This window comes from Passer domesticus, chromosome 22 (genome assembly GCF_036417665.1).
Source record: "Passer domesticus isolate bPasDom1 chromosome 22, bPasDom1.hap1, whole genome shotgun sequence".
Lineage (NCBI taxonomy): Eukaryota > Metazoa > Chordata > Aves > Passeriformes > Passeridae > Passer > Passer domesticus.
In genome coordinates, this window is record NC_087495.1 from 749,707 (window position 1) to 770,613 (window position 20,907).

Sequence of the window (20,907 nt, forward strand, 5' to 3'; positions counted from 1 at the left end):
ACAGGCTCTGCTCCCAGGGAACAGGGACAGAACAAAGGGAAATGGCACCAAGCTGTCCCAGGGGAGGTTGATGTTGGATATTAGGGAAAATTTCTTGACAGAAAGGGTGATCAGACATTGGCACAGGCTGCCCGGGGTAGTGGTGGAATCACCAATCCCTGGAGTTGTTCAGTGAATCTGTGGATGTGGCACTTGGTGGCAGCCCTGGCAGTGCTGGGTTGACACTTGGACTCGAAGATCTCAGAAGGCTTTTCCAGCCTTAATGATCCCAGCCATGAGGGGCCTGTTTCAGTGGAGCCCCAGCTTTTTTGGCAGATCAGGTGCCTGCAGACACAGTGATTTTGGGTAAACATTGCAGTTTGCTGTGCAAGAACAATCACAGTGTTCCAATTTCAGCTGCTGCAGGTTGCTGGGGAAGCCCTGAAAACGTCTCAGCACCACAAGTGTGGCTGTTGGGACGTGAGGGGATCCGAGGTGGCAGGGCCAGATGGAGCTGTGGAGCAGAGCTGGAGCTGCAGGCTGGCCCTGCAGTCCCTGAGCCATGGTGCTGACAGCACCGAGGGGCTCCACTCTGGGAAGGGACCTCTCTTGAACTGGGATTGCTTTAGCAAAGGGAAAAGTGAATTTTTTCTCAGCCATGTCCTACAAACCATTCCTGGACCTTGAGAAGTGGAAGCTCAGCTGGTTGTAGGCAGCTGGAGTGACAGAAAAGCAGCTCAGTTCCCAGGGAGTGGCTGTGACCATCTCTGAGGATGCAGATCCCTGTGCTGCTGGTCCCTCCTTCCAGTACTTGACCTCCCTCATGGTGAAAAACGTTCTTGTGTCAAGCTGGAATTTTCCACGTGCCAGCTAGAGTCCTGCCCACCTTCCTTACACCCTGCAGGCAGCAGGAGGTCTCTCCTTTGCCTTCTCTTTTCCAGGCTCACGTCCATCCTTAGCCTCTCCTTGCCCACCGTGTGCTGCAGCAGCCTGGTGGCCTTCCATGGAGTCCTTTCTTGTCCTGGGGAGCCCAAACTGGAACAGCTCTTCATTGCCAGTGCACTTGGGAGCTTTTTTTGGAGGAAGGTTGGTTCTCTTTGGGTTTTGCCTTTCAAAGGGCATTTTGGGAAGCACATGTGGACAGTGTGTGCCCTTCCCAGGCTGTGCTGCCTCCCCACAGTTTTTTTACTCACTGCAGGCCAGGAAGGAAAGGTTCTGTGAGCTCCCCCAGTGACCTAACCCACCATAATGCCCATTTTTAATCACTCTTCTGCCAGTTCCACTCAGCACTGAGGGCTGACACAGAGCAGTGTTGTCATCTGGAAAGTGGCTGCTGGCATCAAACCAACTGGCACTTTGAACTTGTCCCAACTGGGTGCTAAGGAGCATTAAAATGTGATGATTAAACATGCCCACTTTTATTCCAAGGGTTCCTGGCATCCCCAGCTCCACCTGGAAAAGCTGTTTTGCCGTGGGAAGGGCAGATAGAGGGGTCTGCAGGGCACTGCTGCAGATGGGGAGTGTGGGGTGAGGGCTGCTGCTGCTGGGGGAGTCAAGGCAGAGCAGTTTGGGAATAGTGCCACTGGCTGCAGCCTGGACTGGGGCTGCTGGGTCAGCTGGGGATTCCTTCAGAGACCCCATCTCAGGCTCTGAAACTGCTCCTCCAACATCTGAGACAAGGCAGTGGAGATGAGACAGGTACAAACAGTGAGCAGCCCCAGATGCACTGGGAGTACCTGGAGGGGAGGCACAAATCTGTCCCAGGTCTGGTCCTGCTCTGCTCACACGTGGGAGAGTGCAGGCACTGCCTGGTGCCCCTGCTCTGGGGCTGGTCCTGGGGCTCTGTGCCTGGCCCAGCAGCCCCACAGTGCTGGGAGTGTGACTCCAGACTGGCACCAGGACCAGAGGGCTGGGGACACTTGAAGGGCTCTTGTCCAGGAAAAGCTCCCTTTTTGCTTTCCTGTTTCCTTTAGGATTAAAGTTGTTCTCCTTGGGCTGGAACCATGGAATGTTTGTCAAGTTTACGAGGGCTTTTAGAGAGGCTTTTAGAAAGAACATCCTATCCCTTCTTTTATAGGGCTGAGATAAGATTATCTTTGTTTTAACACCAATTAAAGCAGGAAGGGTTTATAGGATTAGGGGTTTTCCATCAGTGCAACTTTGATGTCACCACTTGCCTGCTTGGTTTGTTCCTTTCCTTGGGAAAGTGTTCCTGTGATGGTTGACGTTGCCTCCCTCCCGAGGCACAGCTCTCCCAGGCAGAAGCTTTGGGAAACAATTAAACAAGACCAAACAAAGTAACAAAATATGAAGGTCCTAAATTCTTCAGGGGACCTCTTGGAGAAAGCTGGCTCAGAATAGTCACTGTGTGAGTCTGCAGTGCTTCAGTGTTTACATCAAGAGAAAAGGGATGCGCTGCTGGTCTGAGCAGTATGTTTAAAATAAGAATATAAAATTGTAGACTCCCAGAATGGTTTGGGTTGGAAGGGACCTTAAAGCCCATCCCATTCCACCTCTGCCATGGGCAGGGACACCTTCCACTGTCCCAGGCTGCTCAGAGTCCCATCCAGCCTGGGCTTGGGCACTTCCAGGGATCCAGGGGCAGCCACAGCTGCTCTGGGCACCCTGTGCCAGGGCCTGCCCACCCTCACAGGGAAGAATTCCTCCCCAGTATCCCATCTAACCCTGCTCTCTAGCACTGGGAAGCCATTCCCTGTGTCCTGTCCCTCCATTCCTTGTCCCAAGTCCCTCTCCAGCCCTCGTGGAGCCCCTTTAGGCACTTTTAGCCCCTTTAGGAAGGGGCTCTAAGGTCTCCCTTGCTGTTTTCCAGGTGAACCCCCCAGCTCTCCCTGCCTGGCTCTGGAGGGGCTCCAGCCCTCTGAGCTTCTCTTTGGCTTTCTCTGAACTCACCCCAGCAGCTGCATGTCCTTCCTGTGCTGGGACCCCAGAGATGAAAGCAGTGCCCCAGAGCTCCCCTGCTCCATGCAAATCACCCCAGGGCTCCCAGGCCATGCTGCTGTCCAGCCCCTGGGGCTCTGGTTCCTTCTATGTGTGCCAAGCTACCCAGACAAGGTTTGGAGGCTGTGCAGGCCCTGGCAGTGTCCTGCTCCCCCCCTGCCTGGCACTGGGACTGCTCCTGGGCCACCATCACCTGGCACTCCTGGGGTGGGAAATGTCCTGCTTCAGGAGAGCACTGAGCTACTGAGCTTGGCCTTGGAGCAGCTGCTTCCTGGGCTGCTCTTCAGGTGTCTGCAGGAGCCAGGAGTTTGAAGGCATGTGCTGCCACCAGCACCATGCTCCTGGCCTCTGAACTCACTCCCTGGTTTCAGCTTCCCACAGAGGCTTCTGGAAGTGTGCAGTGAGCTGAGCTTCTGGGCTGCAGCCACCCCTACAGCAGCATGATGGACACACAGATCTGTGTGCCCTTGGGATAGAACCAGAGAATCAGGAAATCATTAAGGCTGGAAAAGCTCTCTAGGATTGAATCCAGCCGTTAACCCACCACTAACCCTGAGAGCTGCCACACTCATGTGTTTTTTGAGCACTTCCAAGGGTGGGGACTCCACCACTGCACTGGGCAGCCTGTGCCAATACCTGACCATACTTTCCACGACAAAATTTTCCTTAATATTCAATCTAAACCTCCTCTGGTACAATTTGAAGCTGTTTCCTCTTGTTCTTTTGCATGTTTCCTGGGAGAGGAGACTGACCCCAAACAGGGACCAGGAAGTCCTCTCCCCTTGTATGTGGATGGCCCTGACAGGATAAATGCTGGATTATGGTCTTCTCCATCTGTACTCTCAGGATGCTGGCAACATCCCAGTCCCACACGCTCAAGCAGGGACAGAAAAATTTACATTACATTTCTCTTTAAGAACTGTGACAGGCTGGGGAGGCTGAAGCAGGCTGAGGGGCAGGTAAGAAATTCCAGGCGTTTCTCTGTGACAGTGAATCCCATCAGCCCTGATGGATGTGCCCTCCCCCCCAGCAGGACGGGGGGACTCACAGGTGTGCTGCCCACAGGTGTGCTGGGCTCTCCACCTGCCTGAACTTGGGAGCAGTGCTGGAAGGGAGCTGACCTTGTGAACCCCGGGAAGCTGCAGGGGGGAATTTGCTGGGAAGCCCCTGGTACAAAGCCTCTCCCAGGTGAGAGCTCAGCTCTGCTGCTGCAGCACAGCACTGGGAGAGAGCTGTAGGGCTGGGATGAGGCTGGTCCTGCCCGAGGCTGGGGATGCTCTCAGGAGAGCAGGGAACTGTACCTGCCTGGATTTGGTGTGTCATGAGCACTGTTGGTTTGTCCCGTGGTGTCTAAAGGCTGGATCTTTGATCCTTGGGTCTGTGGAGCTTTGGGCTGAGGAAGGCCTGGCCAGTGATTGGGGTGTATTTGCCCCTTGCAAGACCTTCCAGTGTGGCCAGTTTTGGGGAGCTCCCAGAGCAGGGCATCACTCTGTCCTGCCCTGTCCTCTCCAAAGCTCTGTGACACTCCAGCACTAAGGTCCTGTCACAACCTCACACTGTCCCAGCACTGCCCCTCTACCTGGGGACCAAGGCACACAGGAGATGATGCTGAGAACAAGATGTGAGCTCCTAAGCCACCGTGACCTGTGGACAGGCAGGGCACAGTGGAAGTCCTTGGCAGGGCATTTTGAGGGAGTTGTGTCTGAGGGAGCCTGGGATGGAGCTGGGAGCAGCTGAGCTGGCTGGTGGGGAGCACCATTGCAGGGAGTGTGGGTTTGGAGTGCTGGCACCTCCACCTGTGAGGCCAGAGCAGCAGTGCCTGTGGGCAGGTGATGGGACAGGTGATCCCTGGGGCTGCTGGTGAGGTGTAGGGTGTTGGCCCAGTCAGTGGGGACGTGTCTCTAAGCCAGGAGGCACTTTTGCAGCCTGTGCTGTCTTGCTTTCATTCCCATCCCATGGAGAATGATGAGGTTAAACAGGAACATTTGCATTGGGACCATTCCCTTTATTGACAATTCTGTAATCCACATCATGGAGGTTCCCCTCCAGTTAATCTCATTTAACCCTGTTTTCCCTCCTGTATTTCCCTCCCCTGCTCTCCAAATGCTGTCAGAGCTGTTGGCAGTGACAGCACCTGGCAATGGCATTAATTGCTTATCTGAGGATGAGGTAACAGCGCAGGCTGCTAATTAAATTTATCCCTAAGGAAACAGGAGACCCATGTGGCCCTGGGAAGGGCGAGGGCAGAGAGCTGCACCCACAGGTCCCAGTCCTGGCTCTTTCCCAGCTAGCAGCCAGCTCCAGGAGCCAGAGGGCTCGGGTGTCACACCTGCCTCCTCAAGGCCTGACTCCTCTTCCCTGCAGCCCTCTCCAGCTGGGGACTCCAGGGGGGAGTTGGAAGTGGATCCAAAGGCCCTGTGCTCCAGGCGTGACCATCTTGGTGATTCTCCACCGGACTCTCCTGCTTCTCCATATCACCCCTGAACTGGGCAACCCTAGCCTAACCATGGCAGCATCCCCAGTGCCTGGCAAGGGAAAGGAAAACACCTCCCCCAGTGTCCTGACCATGCTCCTCCTGCCTTGGCTCACAACATTGTTTTCCTTATTCTCCATAAGAACATGTCTGTGGGACTCATTTTATGTGGGGTCAGAGTGGGAGCAGCACTGTGGTGTGGGGCCAAGGCACCCATGTAGGGTTTGTGGGGTGATGAGGGTGCTAGTGGGAGCAGGGAGGGCTGTGGGGCTGGGACCCCAAGAGCATGGAGAAGGAATCCCAAAAGCATGGAGAGGGACCCCTAAACCCAGAGAGGGGGGCAGGAGGCAGGATGTGGCCAAGGGGGCTGGCCCTGGGTCCTGCAGCAGCAGGGGAGCTGCAGAGCCAGCCCCCAGCCCTGGCCCCGCAGGGAGAAAGGAGCCACTGGGAGATAAGGCTGGGGATTTAAGGCTCCTGGCAGATCCTGACAGCCAGGGCTGCCTGGCTTCCATCAGCCTTTAAAAATGCCTCACTGGAGTTCAGGGATCCTTGCTGCCAGCAGAAACAGGGCCAGGCAGAGGGGGCGAGAAGAATCCTTCCTTCCTCAGAGCCCTCAGCATGGGCTGAAGGTGCCATTTTAGGAGCTTTTATTGTGGGAGGGAGCTGCTTGCTCAGAGCTGTTTCCAGGAGGAGGCTGGGGTGGACTCTGAAGGCCAGGGCAGTTTGGGATGCAGGAGAGCCTGGTTGGAGCCTGCCCAGCTCGCACTGGATTAATTAAACATTTGGTTAGAGAGAGGCAGTGAGACACAAAGGAACAGGGAGCCCCTGTGTGGCCCCTCCTGCACATTTGGCCAAAGGCTTTCTCTGAGCCATGGGGTGCCTTTCCCTGCTGAGCTGCCCTGGAACAGGAGGGCTGGAAGCTTGGTGCCAGCAGCAGAGGTGGCCTTGCCTCCCACATCCTGGTGTGGTCCTCTGCAGGGAGGGCAGGATGCTCCGTGGGTCCATGGCATTCCCTTCCCTTCAGGAGTTGGACACCATGATCCTTGTGGGTCTCCTCCAGCTCAGTTTATTCCGTGATTCCCAAAGCACATGCCTTCCCAGGCACGAGCACCTTTCCATGCCCCAGGAGTGAGTGAGTGAGTGAGTGAGTGAGTGAGTGAGTGAGTGAGTGAGTGAGAAACAAGGACCCCCTGTGCTGCTGAGCATTCCCAGCCTTGCTGGAGAGAGCCACAGGAGTGCTGCAGGCTGCCTTGGAGCATACCCCAGTGAGGCAGCCATCCATGGGTCTGTGCAGCAGCCAGGCAGCTAAAGGTCCCTTTGTCCCTGTGAGCCCCTGCTGGCATCCCATCGGGGCTGAGGGTGGGGGAAACTGCTGCAGTGATGGGGCCAGAGCCACTGGCACCAAAATCTCCCTCCAGGGATGAGGGGTGCTTGGATAAAGTAGAAATTTCTGTGCTTTCACTGTTTAACTTTCATCTTTGCAAGCAGGAATTTCTAGGGATGTCCTTGCTGCAAGCCTAAGAAAAAACAGCAATGTCCCAAAGTTGCTGTCCCTCCCAGGGTAGAAAACTGGGTGTCCTCATGTCTGTGTCAGGCTAGACATGAGGAAAAGGTTCTTCTCCCAGAAGGTGCTGGCACTGCCCAGGCTCCCCAGGGAATGGGCACAGCCCTGAGGCTGCCACAGCTCCAGGAGCATTTGGACAAGGCTCTCAGGGATGCCCAGGATGGGATTGTTGGGGTGTCTGTGCAGGGCCAGGGGTGGGACTGATGATCCTTCTGGATCCCCTCCAGCTCAGGATATTCCATGATTTTGTGATGCTTCCAGCACATAGTGAGAACATTCCCATTGTTCAGGCAGGAGGGGTTTTAGCCCCTGTGTGAACATTTCACTTTTGATTTGCTGTTTGTTCTGGAAACAAGAAATTGGGTGAATTCCTAAAGAAAATCTGTTTTCTCACCCAGGGGAAGACCTGGAGGGAGCAGAACAGTTTTGAAGACAATGTAAACAATTTTGTAGACAATTTTACTTCTGGACGTTGTCATTACTGGAGAAAAATAAATCAGTAGAGAAAAAGGACTTTGTATCAAATTTCAGTGACTTTTCTGTCTTCACACATGATTTCAGAACATTTAACTTTGGAGAAGTTCTGATTTTTCCAGGATTATTTTATCCCATGCAGAATCTGCTGGGGAGGAAGGGACTTGCCAAAACTCCTGGCTTGTGTGGCTCACGCAAAGAGTTTCAGTGTCCCAGCTTGGTATTTTTGAGGAACAACCACTGAGCCTCAGTTTTTATCCCTCTCCAGCCATTAACCAGGGCCAATGTGGGGAATGTTTTTATCCCTTGGAGTAGTCAATACCCTCCACAGTCTGGGCACTTTTTGGATGTCTCTCTGTCTTGATGCAGAAGAAGCATTATAGGAAAGTATCTATTTTTAAAATAAACCTCAGGAAGGTGAAAGAGGCCCCTGTCTGAAACCATCCTTGCTGGAATGACTGTGCATTTCACCTGGGCTGTCAGATGAGAGCAATTTTATCTCTTATGTTTTTTGTGTGTCTCAAATATTGGTATTAGTGCAGGAAGCCTGTTATCATGTCCCCATTGCTTCTGGGGAATGCAGAACTGCCCAGCCATCACCTCTCCCCAACAGCTTAACACCCTCTGAGATGGGCTGGTCCCGAGGGAAGTGGGTCAGGAGTGGAATCGAACAGGTGAGGGATCGATGGAAGGATCCAGGGACATGAGGAGGATCCTGGTTTTCAACAGCTCCTTTGACCATAAGAGGAAGGAAAGATAGTGCAAGCAGGAAGGCTGATGGAATTTCTCTGAAGAGCTTTTCTCATTAGAAACTCAGGCTAATTCTGGAGGAAAGGAGATGACAACTGAAGAAAAAAAAAACAAACTTATTTTTTTCCCTTTTTCCCCAAATAAGAAATAGCTACTTCTTAGCACTGGCTCTTGCTCACAGCAACCCCAGTGAATGTTTTTCCCAGGCTATTTTCTGATCTGCCTCATTCCTGGGAGCCTTGGCAGGCAACTGAAGGAGAAGTTTGTTAAACTTGTTTCAGCACAGGAACCACCTGCCTACCCCCAGGCTCTTCAGGCTGTGTAAGAATTAACAGCAGCAGAAAGTCACAACAGGAGAAACCACAGTGGAACGGTGTGAGCTGAGCTTTTCCTTGGGCACCGGTGATCCCTAGGCTTGGAAGGGACTTTCTGGTGTTGAAAGCTTTTATCCATGAGTGCTAAACCTGTTAGTGCTGGATCACAGCGTGGTCCAGTCTTCACCACTGTCTGCTGTAGGCACCACACACCCCTGTGTCCCCTCACCCGCCCTGTGGGGCTGGACACATGTGGGGTTGAGTGGCTGCTGCTTATGGAGCATCTTCTTCACCTGTGAGGGGCTCAGAGCCTGGAGGGAGAGCCCAGCCCACTGTTACTGCTCAGCAGAACCAACAATTTATTTGTGATATTGAGTCATAAAATCATTAAGGTTGGGAATGTCCCCTAGGATCATCAACCCAGAACTGCCATGTCCCCAAGTGCCACATCTACAAAGTCGTGAAGACAAAACTCTGTGGAGAATTGCAAAAGGACCCTGTGAGACAGTGTGACCAGGGAATGAGAAGGCAGTTGGAATTCACAAGACCTGAGGTGATACAAATGGGAGAAAACCACCCCAGGTTCATGGAATGGTGGAATCACAGAATGGTTTGGGTTTGGAGGTGCCTTAAAGATGCCATGGACAGGGGCATCTTCCAGCAGACCAATTCACACACACCTGCACAGAGACGGGCTAGGAGCTGGCCTCACAACTCAGATCTTGAGGCTTTCACAGTCAGTGGTTAAAAAATCATGTGGGCATTGCTGAAAAAAGAAAATAAAAAAGTGAATATTGTGATGCAGTGTGGAGCATGACAGATTTGGACAACTCTAGAGGTCATGGACAAGGCAGATGGTGATTGAGTGTCCATTGGCAATGGAAATGTGGGATGGCATCAAGAATGGCAGATTTGCTTTGAAGCAGAGAGCAGCAGTTTCTTCTGCAGCGTGTGGTTACAGCACAGGGCTCTTTATGGGCGAAACAGGTGCAGGACATTTGTGGGGAATGACAAACTGAGTGGGTAACAGAGTGGGAGAAACACCCACATGGGGCATTGAGTGCAAGGGGCTGTGTCTCAGAAGGGAGTGGGGAAGAGATGTGGGCAACACGTGCACCTGGTTCATGCCCTGCTCCTTGGGTGGTCATGGAATCATGGAATATCCTGACTTGGAAGAGGCCCATAGGGATCAAATCCAACCCTTGACCCTGCACACACACACACCAACAATCCCATCCTGTGTGTCCCTGGAGCAGTGTCCAAATGTTCCTGGAGCTGTGGCAGCCTCAGGGCTGTGCCCATTCCCTGGGGACCCTGGGCAGTGCCAGCACCCTCTGGGGGAAGAACCATTCCCTGACATGCAGCCTAAAGCCCCCTGACAGTCGCTGTTGGGGGGAGAATTGTGGTGTCCACAGTCTGACCTGGTACAGCCACTGACATCTTATGTGGCGGTGGCTCAAAATTCTCTCTGTACTCCTACAATCCCTGTTCTGTACTCGTCTGCACTGCTGGGGAACAGGGACAGAAGTGTCTACACAGGGACCCATTTCTGCAGGTGCCTCCTCAGGGCCTTCCAACTAGCTGTTCCTTCTCTGTGGTGTTCACCTTCAGTTGTCAGGATTTGCTTTGGATGTTGCAGACCCCAAGGATAGTTTGGGCAGCAGTGCTGGGCTCCAGGCATCCCCCCAGCCCCCTTCTCACTGCTCACCACTGCTCTCTTCTCTTCCAGGCTGTCCCTCAGGAACATTCAAGGCCAGCCAAGGGGATGAAGGGTGTGTCCACTGCCCCATCAACAGCCGGACAACCTCGGAAGGGGCCACAAATTGCGTGTGCCGAAATGGATATTACCGGGCAGACGCCGACCCCGTGGACATGCCGTGCACCAGTATGTGGGTCTGGGCAGATGGGAGGGGACCACGTGCTGGGGAAAGGAGATGATCCTCAGTCAAAGCACCGAGGGATGCTTGACAAAGGTGTCTGTCCCAGTGGGGTTTTGGGGGACACTACACAACTAACTGGTAAATTTTGCCAGGACTGTCACACAGTCAAATTAGCCCGGGGTAAGAGGACTGGTTTCATTCGCACTCTTTGCTTTGGATGTCCAGCTTGCTGCACACATCCTGACAGCAAGAGAAGCACCCAGCTTGGCTCATGCAGAGTTCTGCCCAGGGATGGGGGGAGAGGCGTGCAGCTGTCTCACATCTTCCTGTGTGTTCCCTTTCCAGCCATCCCGTCCGCCCCCCAGGCCGTGATCTCCAGCGTGAACGAGACGTCGCTGATGCTGGAGTGGAGCCCTCCGCGGGACTCGGGGGGCCGGGAGGACCTGGTGTACAACATCATCTGCAAGAGCTGTGGGGCGGGCCGCGGGGCCTGCACGCGCTGCGGGGACAACGTGCAGTTCGCCCCGCGCCAGCTGGGCCTCACCGAGCCCCGCATCTACATCAGCGACCTGCTGGCACACACCCAGTACACCTTCGAGATCCAGGCCGTCAACGGCGTCACCGACCAGAGCCCCTTCTCCCCGCAGTTCGCCTCCGTGAACATCACCACCAACCAGGCCGGTAAGGCCCAGAGCCCCCTGCCTCAGCTCCCACGCCGTGGGGCGCGGTGGTGCCCGGTGAAGGCTGACCTAGAACAGAGACTAGACAGAGCTAAAGAATAAAGTAGGGATTTATTAAGAGGCCTCAGTTAGATGCACCTTGGGCAGCACAACCCAAAATGGCCACAAAAATGGATGACAGGTTATGGGGTCTCACACTTTTATAAGTTCTGGTCTATTTGCATATTGGAGTTAATTGTCCAGTTACAGCTTTAGCCCATGCAGTCCCATCCTTCTTGTTTTCTCTCTTCAGTCCATGTTGTTTATGCTCTTGGACCTGAGATCTGGATCAGCTGTCCTTGGGTCCCCAGCTAGAGAAGGAATTGTTTTATCTACCTATTCTGTGAAGAGAGCTCACCATCCCCTGATATGAAGCCTAGACGTAGACACTAAAGCAGAATAAAATCTGAAAAATAGAAAAGCTAAACCTGAGGCATCAGGGGTGGGCAACATCTCTGGGCAGTGCTGGCTGAGCCCCTGTGGACTGGAAGGGGACAAGAGGTGGGGTGAGGTGTTGCTTATTCCATACTGTTGGTGGTGAGGAGTGCCTGGCAATTCCTGAGTGAATCCCAAGTCCTCAGTGTCAAAATATCCCTTATTTGAGTGAAAAGCTGGAGCGTGCCCCAAGGCAGAGGTGCCTCCCCATCATGGCAGCAGAACCGCTGGTGGCACTGTCCCCCGGTGTCACAGCATCACTCTCCAGCACTGGGTGTGCCTGGGCCTGAGGCTGTTGCCTCGAAGCGTCATTGCAGGCACACTCCTGGTTCTGGGGAGGGAAGGTGAGGTGGCTCCAGCATTTTGATGGGAGCTGCAGTCCCTGCTTGGGCTGTAGAGAGAGCCAGGACAGACTGAGAAAGCAAAGGAGAGCTGCTCAGGAGAGGGGCTGGGAGATGGATATTTGGGCTAACAGTCTGGGAATCTGCTCCAGTTCCTGTGCCATTGCAGAGTCACTTGGTGAAGCAGCTGAGGCACAGAGCTGGAAGGGTTTCAGTCGGGGTCTCCAGCTGTGTGCAGGGGGGCTTTGCTGGGGGTAGGGATGGTCAGAGTGGTGGTAGTGCTGCTCCCAGGAGGGTCCCCAGCAGCCCCTTGGCAGCTGTGCTGGTGGCAGGAGCCCCACTGAGCTGCTGGCCAGGGGCTGCCTTCCCAGCCCACCTGGAAGACATCTGGAGCTGGGCACAGGCTGGGGCTGGGCTTGTCTTAATGGGATTGAGGTGGAAGGATGCCAGTGAGGGACAGCCCTGCTTGGGAGCAGGAGAGATTCTGGTCCCTCTGAAGATGCTCTGGACACTACCTGACCCCCAGGGCTGAATTTGGCAGCCGTGGGTGAATCACCTGGTGGCCATGGTGTGTCCTAGCTGCCAGGGATGGTGCATGTGGTAAAACAGCAGTAGGGCAGGTGGGCATCACTTGGACATCACTTCCAGAGCATGAGGACAGAGGGAACCTGCAGAAATGCCTGGGGGAATTATTATGGTGCCTTTTGATCGATCTGGAGTTAGCTCAGGAGTGGGGCCAGAGTGTTTTGGAGCCCTGAAGGAAGGCCTGACACAGGCTGAGCCATGGTTTGGTTCCGAGCAGGGACAGGTCTGTCCCAAGGAGGAGAGAGGAATGGATCTGAATGACCAGCTTCCTTTACCTGATGGAGATGGGGTGGCTGTAATGCTGCCTGGAGCTGGGAAGGGACTCTGCACCCTCCCACCATGGTCCTGTACTATGGATTAAGCATTTGATGCTCATATTTCATACTTGCATTTCTCTGCTGTGCTTGAACCTTCGTATATCACCCATGGCTGCTCCCACCTGAGCAAAAGCAGCGAGCTGAGTCGAAGGCAAATCCTTTTCAGTCCCCTGCATCCTCCTCCTTGTGTTTTCCTGGTTTGACACTCCTTTATTATCGGGGCTCACACTTCTCAGCCTGTGTGATGTCTCTCTTAATGTATCTATTCATTAGCACTAAACACTAACTGTCTGCTTGCTAATTCCTCTGTAATTAGAGGCTCTGGATTCTTCTGCTTGCACTAGCACAGGCACCGCCTGGCAGCCTTGATGTAGATCATTAGCAGTTGGTAACAGAAGCTGCAGACACAAAGGCAGAGCTGGGACAGGAGAGTGGGGGCTGTTGGGGGAGAGGAGAGGGAGCAGAGGGAGGAAGAGCCTCCCGCTGCCTTGGCTCTGGATGGAGGAGCCAGCTGGGGCTCCATTGTTGAATGTGTGAAGGGGTTGTGCTCCTGCCACAGCTGGACAAAGCAAAGTGCCCACCACCCTTCAGGGTCCTGTAGCCCTGCAGGAAGCAGGGAAAACCCTCCTGGTTCCCCAAGGAGCACAGGGTGAGTGCTGGGGACCCTCTGTGCTGCAAGACTGAGGAGAGATGCCCCTTCACCAGCAGCATCCAAAACCTTCAGGTGTCACCAGTTCCTCAGCACCCACATTTTATAAGGGCATGGAGTGCTGGGACAAGGGGGGATGGCTCCCCATTGCCAGAGGGCAGGGTTAGATGGAATACTGGGAGGGAATTCTTCCCTGGGAGGATGAGGAGGCCCTGGCACATGTTGCCCAAAGAAGCTGTGGCTGCCCCATGCCTGGAAGTGCCCAAAGCCAGGTTGGATGTGGCTTGGGGCACCCTGGGATAGTAGAAGCTGTCCCAGTCCATGGCAAGGCGTGATGAGCTTTTATATCCCTTGCAACCCAAACCATGCTGGGATCCCAGGAAAAATCTCTTGTGAGATTAAGAAAGCAACCCCTCTAGAGCAGCCAGAGGGAAGGAAGGTCCTGAGTGTGGCCAGGTGAGTGGCATATGGTTTGGTGACCATCATCCCATGGCCTTGACCCTTTTGAGCAAACTGAGTCCCCATAACCATGATCCACCTGCCTTCCTGGGCAATACCTTCTGTCACCTCTGAGCCCAGGCTGGGTTTTCTCCCTGCTCTTCTCAGCAGGCTCTCCTTGACCTCCAGCTGCACACTGTGCATCTCCAGCTCACCTGCACTGCTGCTTTCACATCCTGCAGCTGAGCAGTGCCTCATCCCCCAAAGCTCAGCATCCCTTCAGGAGTGAAATCCAGGACTCTCCATGTGCCACAGTCCCGTCTGCAGGGACTGTGACAGAGCCTGGGTGCCACCAAAAGTCTTTTCCCAGCCATTCCTCAACAAATGATCTGAGCCAAGAGTGACTGAGAGCTGTGCCAGCATCCCAAGGGGTCAAGGAGCTGCGTCTGGCCCAGGGCTCTGGATAACAACACTTGGCTAATTGAGAGCCTTGCCAGGCACCAGCTCTTGCTGGCAGCCCCTGACTACTAATTTGTGGGCTTTCTTTGGGAGGGGTGGGGAGTGGGGAGAGTTTTGGTGCTGTGAGGATTTGCAGGCTCTGTCCACACTGTGGACAGGCTGAGTGCCCTGGAAAGCTGAAGGAAAGGGCTCCATGGTTAGGGATGAGTTAATAGCAGTGGGAAGGGCACTTCTTGGTAAGTGGCTTCTGTGACCTGAGGAGAGGGAGGAAGAAACCTTGGGCTCTGGCGTATCCAGAGACAAATTAAAGACCTCCCAGCGGTGGGGGTAAGAGAGCATCCAGGCTCTTGGGAATGTGTCCCTTTTGTGAGCAACTCTTGTCACAGGGGATAAGGAGGGAGGATTAGTGCTGATGTCAGAGGCTCTTGGCTGCAATCAGAGCCACACAGAGCCATAAAGGGCCCTTACAGAGGGAATGCCAGGAGTGTGTGGTGAAGGAAACCAATCCACTGTCCCAATAAAACAGGATGATTTCTCCCCCTCTATAGATCCAGAAAAGTTGTTATGATTATTTGTGCTATTATTCTGGGTGGCATTTTACATCAGTATGTCACAACATGGTGATATGGGTTAGTGGACAAAGTGGCATTCAGTCAAAGGTTGAATTTGATGATCTTGGAGGTCTTTTCCAACCTTCCATGATTCTCTACATCTACGGGCAGGAAGATGTGTAGTTCACAGCTCTGTCCCAGGTGCATGCCAGGCATCAGTAGGGTTTGAATTTCGGTGGTTGGCACAGCCCAGGTTGTGTCCCAGCCACACAGGGTCTTTTGGGGAGGGCTGTCCTGACAGGACTCAGAGGAGCCCATGAGCTCAAGGACAGGTGACCACAGTCCAAAGTGAGGACATGGGCCATGGCTCTGCTCTGCTGGGAGTCTCCTAGCACTGGACTGAGCCCAGCCTGATCCTGTTACAGACCTTGAGGAATTCATCCATGAGTGATGGAGCACAGGTGAGACAGATCCCAGGTTGTGCAGAGCACCAGAAAGGAGGATTTTTTCCCCTCACCTTCAATCAAAACAATTCCCTTGCAGCCACAGCCCCGGAGCTCTGCTGGTAAAGGCAGCAGGGGGCACGGAGAGGTCGGGGAGCAGGCGAGGTGAAGGGATGAGGTGGGTAGGACCAGACCTTCTCACCAGCCATCCCAGCCTGCTGTTTGCTTGTCACATTAGTGATGCTGCTGGCTAGACAGGGACAGGAGAGTTGTACTGCCTGGGGCACAGGGAGTCTTGCTTTTATCTTCTCACTTTCACTGTTTGTCAGAGGAAGAGTCTGGCTCCCTTCTTGTGAGGGAGGCACAGGAGAGCCCGTGCTGCTCTGGACACGAGCAGGAGTAGTGGCTCTTCCTGTTCTCTTTCGTGCTGCTCAGCTGGGCCCTGCTGCAGCCAAGAGTTATTGAGTGAAACCAGAACCTGGGAAAGTGCAGAAATTACCTCAAAGGGCTGGAATGAGCTTTCCAGAGCTTCAAAGCTCTGAGTATTTGTTTATAATAGAATCCCAGAATGGTTTGGTTTGGAAAGGACTTTAAAGATTATCCAGTCCCACCCCCTGCCATGGGCAGGGCCACCTTCTGCTAGCACAGGTTGCTCCAAGCCCCATCCAACTTGGCCTTGAACTTCAACAAGATTTTGACACTCCACTTTCCTGTTTCTTCCAGAATAAAATGCAGGAGCATCTCATCCAACTTCCCACTTGCAGCAGGGCTGCTGCCAGCAGTACATAAGCAAAGTCATGGATTGGGTAGACAGTTGTTAGTTATCTCCAAAGGCAGAGCTCTCCTCATGTCCCACTGATTTGTCCCAAATGGGGAGGGAACTTCTTCTGATGGCCAACCTGACCCTCCCAAGTTATGACTTATGGCCATTGCTCTTCATTCAACTAAGTTTCAAAGGCTCTAGCCCAGAGATATTTTAGATCAGCCTGAATAGCAGTTCAAATCCCAGAATCCCAGAATCCAGTTTGTGCTGGAGGGACCTTAAAGCTTAGCTCATTCTACCCCCTGTCATGGGCAGGGACATCTTCCACTAGACCAGGCTGCTCCAAACCCTGTCCAGCCTGGCCTGGAACACTTCTAGGGATGGGAATTTTCCTCCAATTCACTCCTGGTTTTAGCTAAAATACCTTTCAGGAAGATAATTAGTCTTGAGCCATCAAGAGACAGGCAGCCCACAAGGTCCTTGTACATGAGCCTGTGTAGATCGCTGCCTTTTTCCCTCTGAAATCACTGACTTGCAAAGGAAATACAGGAGACTCTGTCTGTCAGGACACCAGTAAAACATTTGATTTGGGAAACTGCAAGCTGGAAGTGGTTCTGTGAAGTCTGTCCAGGAACTGCATAAATGGGAGACCACAATGACCCGAGGGGGGAAGCCTCAGCTGAGCTGAGGTGACTGAGGTCCATGAGAAGCACTTCCATACTTCTTGATGTTTCAAGACCTGGTAGGGTACTTCTTGTGCAGAAAACTGACACAAAAGGGGAATACAGAAATTTCCTGAGCTTTGCAGCCATTTCACACATGGAGGAGCTAGGACAAAGCCTGTTTCTCTGTGTGACAGAGCAAGCTGGAGGGTCTGCTGGGCTGCTGTCCTGAGGTCACTTAAATCCCAGGTTTCATCTTTTGGAGACTTCCCTGGATGTGTTTCTGTGACAATTCAGCCTGCTCCCATGCTCCAAACCTCCTGAAACCTTGACATCCTCATGGCTGCTTCTCTTACCCCAGTTAAGATCCAGACCTTGCCTTCCATGGACCCGTGTCACCATCCTGGTTCCATCATCTATCTTCTCTCCCTCTTCCATTCACCCACAGTTCCCATCTTCACCCTGATGGCCCCCAGAACATACTGTGGCTTTGCTTTTGCTGCCCTCCTCCCCTCTCTTGTTGCCCCAACCTGTTGCCTTCACTGCATCCCCCCAGCCTGCAGCAGCTGGCAGCAAGTGCCCAGGAGGGATCCTGCCATGCCCAAATCCCTTCTCTGCCTGGAGACCATCCTGCAGCAGATGGCAGGAGCTTTGTCAGCTGCTGGCTCTTCAGGAGCCTCTTCCTGCTCCTGTGATGGGCAGTTTGGGGGGATGTTGGCAGAGCAGGGGATGGGCTGCACTGCTGGAGCTTCCCGAGCAGATGCCCTTCCCTGCCCACCACCATCTCTGAGGGCTTCTCCTCCTGCTGACTCCCAGGCTTCTCTGTTGCATAAATTACACCATGAGTTTGAGGATTGTTTTTCCCACACCTGCCTGGGGCTTCAGAAACCTATTCCAGTGCATCTGGAGCTGACTTTGGTCAGAAAACAACAATCTGTTCATGATGGATGGGGTGGAAAGTCCCTTCTGCTGAACCAGGGGCTCCCCAGTGTGCCACCATCCCTCCTCTGTGCTGTGCTGGGAGCTGATGGGAAGGCTCCAGGGTTCTCCTTTTCCTCCTGTGTTCCAGATGGCTGATTTATGTCTCCTGCTGCCCTTGGCAACCACAGCCCTGGGGCAGGTGGGCAGGCTGTTGTAGCAAAGGGGTTACTGCAGCCTCCTGGCTGGGTGTCCTTCAGCCCTTCCTGGTGTCCCTGGGGGATAGTGGGGTCCCTGTGGGAAGGGATGAGTCTCTGTGTGCCCCTGTGCAAGCAGGAGGATGCTCACAGAGCCTGGCTCTCCACAGGCTGGTCTCTGGCCATCCCTGCTCTGGCAGGGGTGCAGGAGGCAGCTGCATGGCTGGGGCTGGGCAGGAAATGCTCTTCCCAAGAGAAACTGGTATTTCCAAAACTTTCCCATACACACTGAGAACCTGGTGGAGTTTGCCATGCAAGAGGGCAAGGGAAAAGGTTCAGTCACAAATTAGCAAAACTTAGTGGTGCTTCAAGGGCTGGAGCACCCCACCAGAGCCAGGCTGGGAGAGCTGGGGGGATTCACCTGGAGAAGAAAATGCTCCAGGGAGACCTCAGAGCCCCTTCCAGTGCCTAAAGGAGCCCCAGGAGAGCTGGAGAGGGACTGGGGACAAAGCATGGAGGGACAGGACACAGGGAATGGCTTCCCACTCTTGGAGGGAAGGGATGGATGGGATATTGGGAAGGGATTCTTGGCTGTGAGGGTGGAGAGGCCCTGGCACAGGGTGCCCTGAGCAGCTGTGGCTGCCCCTGGATCCCTGGAAGTGTCCAAGGCCAGGTTGGATGGGGCTCTGAGCAGTCTGGGACAGTGGAAGGTGTCCCCGTTCATGACAGGGGGTGGAAAGGTTCCTTCCAACCTGAACCATTCTGTGATTCCATGGATGCTCTGCAGCAGACATCACTCTTTCAAGGACTATAGCTCTAAGCTTTCTATGTTTGAAATTTTGAAGTCAGGTTGTTCCTAAGGGCAGTTATCATTGCAATTAATGACAGCAATTAATTGGCACTTTTTGGGGAAGTATTGTTTTATGGAAAATCTGGGGGGCAGGTTGGAGGTGAGGGGGGTCTGCCTCCCTCAGTGTTCGTGTTCCCAACAGCCTTTTGCTGGGGACATGCCATGATCTGGAGCAGATGAGTTTTCCATGTGCAGAGGGATCCAGGAGGTGGGGACACCCTTGGCATCTTGTGACCCCAAAGCTGCTCTTGCAGCAGTGTGAGGGGTGCCAGGACCCTCTGGAGCAGCTCCTCTGTGTGGGAACAAAGCCCTGCAGGTCGGGTGACACATGCAAATGGGACTGCAAGCCCCACTGAACAAAGAGCTCAAACACAGCCAAACCCTGGCTGCCTGGGCCAAGTCGCTGGGCTTGTGGCATTAGCAACTGCTTAAGAGGTTGTAATCTACACCAAAGCCTGCCTTGATTTAAGTGGGGATGCAGCCAGGACCAGCTTTGGGCTGCTTTGCCATATTTTTAAGATTTTCCAGCGTTTGTAGTTACAGACTCAAGGAGCTGCAGGCTGGGCCCACTGGGATGTTTTCCAGACACTTGACACAGTGTGGGTACCAGTCTGATGGGGCCACCTCGCCAAGAACCTCGGAACAAAAACCTCACACACTGTGAAACACCAATTTTCCAGAGCTTCAGCAAGTCCAGGAATATCCCAGACCTGAGAATTTTTACTCCTTTATGGGCAAATGTTGCTTATTAAAGAGCCCAATGCTGCCATTCCTTGCTTTCCTCAGCTTCTGCTGGAGAGAATCGGTTCCAAAAGTGTGTGGCTCCTGAACGTGGCATCACAGGGGCAGAACTGGGAAAGGAACTGGGGGGACAAATATTGGAATAGTGCAAGGAATAGTGAACCCTTTTAGCAGGAAAGTCACAGACACACAAGTGCTGGTGGAGGGGCTTCTGGAGGTCTCCAGCCTAACCTCCCATGCAAAGCAGGGTCACCAGGGTCACCATGGAGGGCAGGTCAGGGGAATCCTCCCTTCTTCCCTTCCTCATCCAGGTGTTCCTCACTGTGGTGCATTCAGTGCTAGTGTTGGAGGAAGGCGTCTGAGTTCAAATGCATTCTCCAGGAGGGTCCATGGTGTGAAAGCCTGGGATGCTTAAATGCTAGAGGGAGGTTTTAACCAGTGAAACTGATTTTCAGTTCAATACCTAGATGTGTTTGGACTCTGAGCTGAACAGGAGCACAAAAACAAGGGCCTTGGGGTCAGTGGTGGCACCTGGAGTGGGGACAGTTGGACCATTGCGCAGTGCCAGTCTGTCCCACCTGCTGGGGACTGTGTGGGACTGGGGGGCCATGGGGCAAGAAGGGAGGGCTGGTTTGGATTAGGTGTCCTGTGGGTGAGACTGGTGAGAGACATCCAGGTCTCTGGGAATGTGGGGGTCAGTTGTCCTGTCTGTCCCCCCTGTCCATGCTGAAGAAACAGAGCTCACCCCCACCCCTGTGCCTCCTCCACCTGCCTGAAGCCTTGCACAGAGGCCCTGTGTGCTCCTGCCACTTCAAACACAGTCTTCCAGACTGCTGGAGCCTGGATTCCTGTAGTAACAGATCCCCAGCCTAGAGTCTCCAAGCCCTGTGGATTGAAGGTCAGGGCAGCCCTTGCTCTGTGACTGATCACAGCACCGTCCTGGCTGCTGCTCAGCATCACCTCCAGCCTCACTGCACGGGGTGTGGGAATGCTGTCCTGGGGAATGCCCTGCTCTGCACCCACAGGGAATCCTGCTCCCCACATGTTGGGTTACCCACTCAGACTGAGTCCCTGGGTGAAGGCAGTGAGAGGGAAGCTTGCCCCCTTCCCCCAAGGTTTTCCAAGTCTCCCCCTTCGCCACAGTGGCAGGACAGTCACAGGCATCCCCTGCCAGATGCTCTGGCAGAAATTCTGCTCTGACAGAACCTTCTCCCCCACATCTCCCCGTTCCCTGCCCTGTCCTGTGGCCTCTGGACTGGCTGGTGCCTTGCAGCATCATGGTGCATTTCCCTGCCACTCTGTCTTCAGCCGCGGGTCAGGCAGTTAATCCTGACCCCGATCACAGCCGCTGCTGCACGGGGTAATTGAAAATGCCAGAATTCCCTGCTGACCTTCCTATAATAAAAGCAGTTCCCCCCGTCCAGTAACCTGACACTCCAGGGACCGA

The 20,907-nt window shown here is 53.9% G+C and overlaps 1 protein-coding gene across 6 annotated transcripts in view; it reads left to right on the forward strand.

Moving 5' to 3' along the window:
- EPHB2 (EPH receptor B2) overlaps nt 1–20,907 on the forward strand; it is a 149,338-nt gene that overhangs the window by 96,615 nt on the left and 31,816 nt on the right. For all 6 annotated transcript variants that reach the window (XM_064397312.1, XM_064397310.1, XM_064397313.1 and 3 more), the window contains exons 4-5: nt 10,242–10,397; nt 10,738–11,073. In XM_064397312.1, the coding sequence (XP_064253382.1) occupies nt 10,242–10,397; nt 10,738–11,073 (492 nt within the window). The remainder of the gene's footprint in view (nt 1–10,241; nt 10,398–10,737; nt 11,074–20,907) is intronic.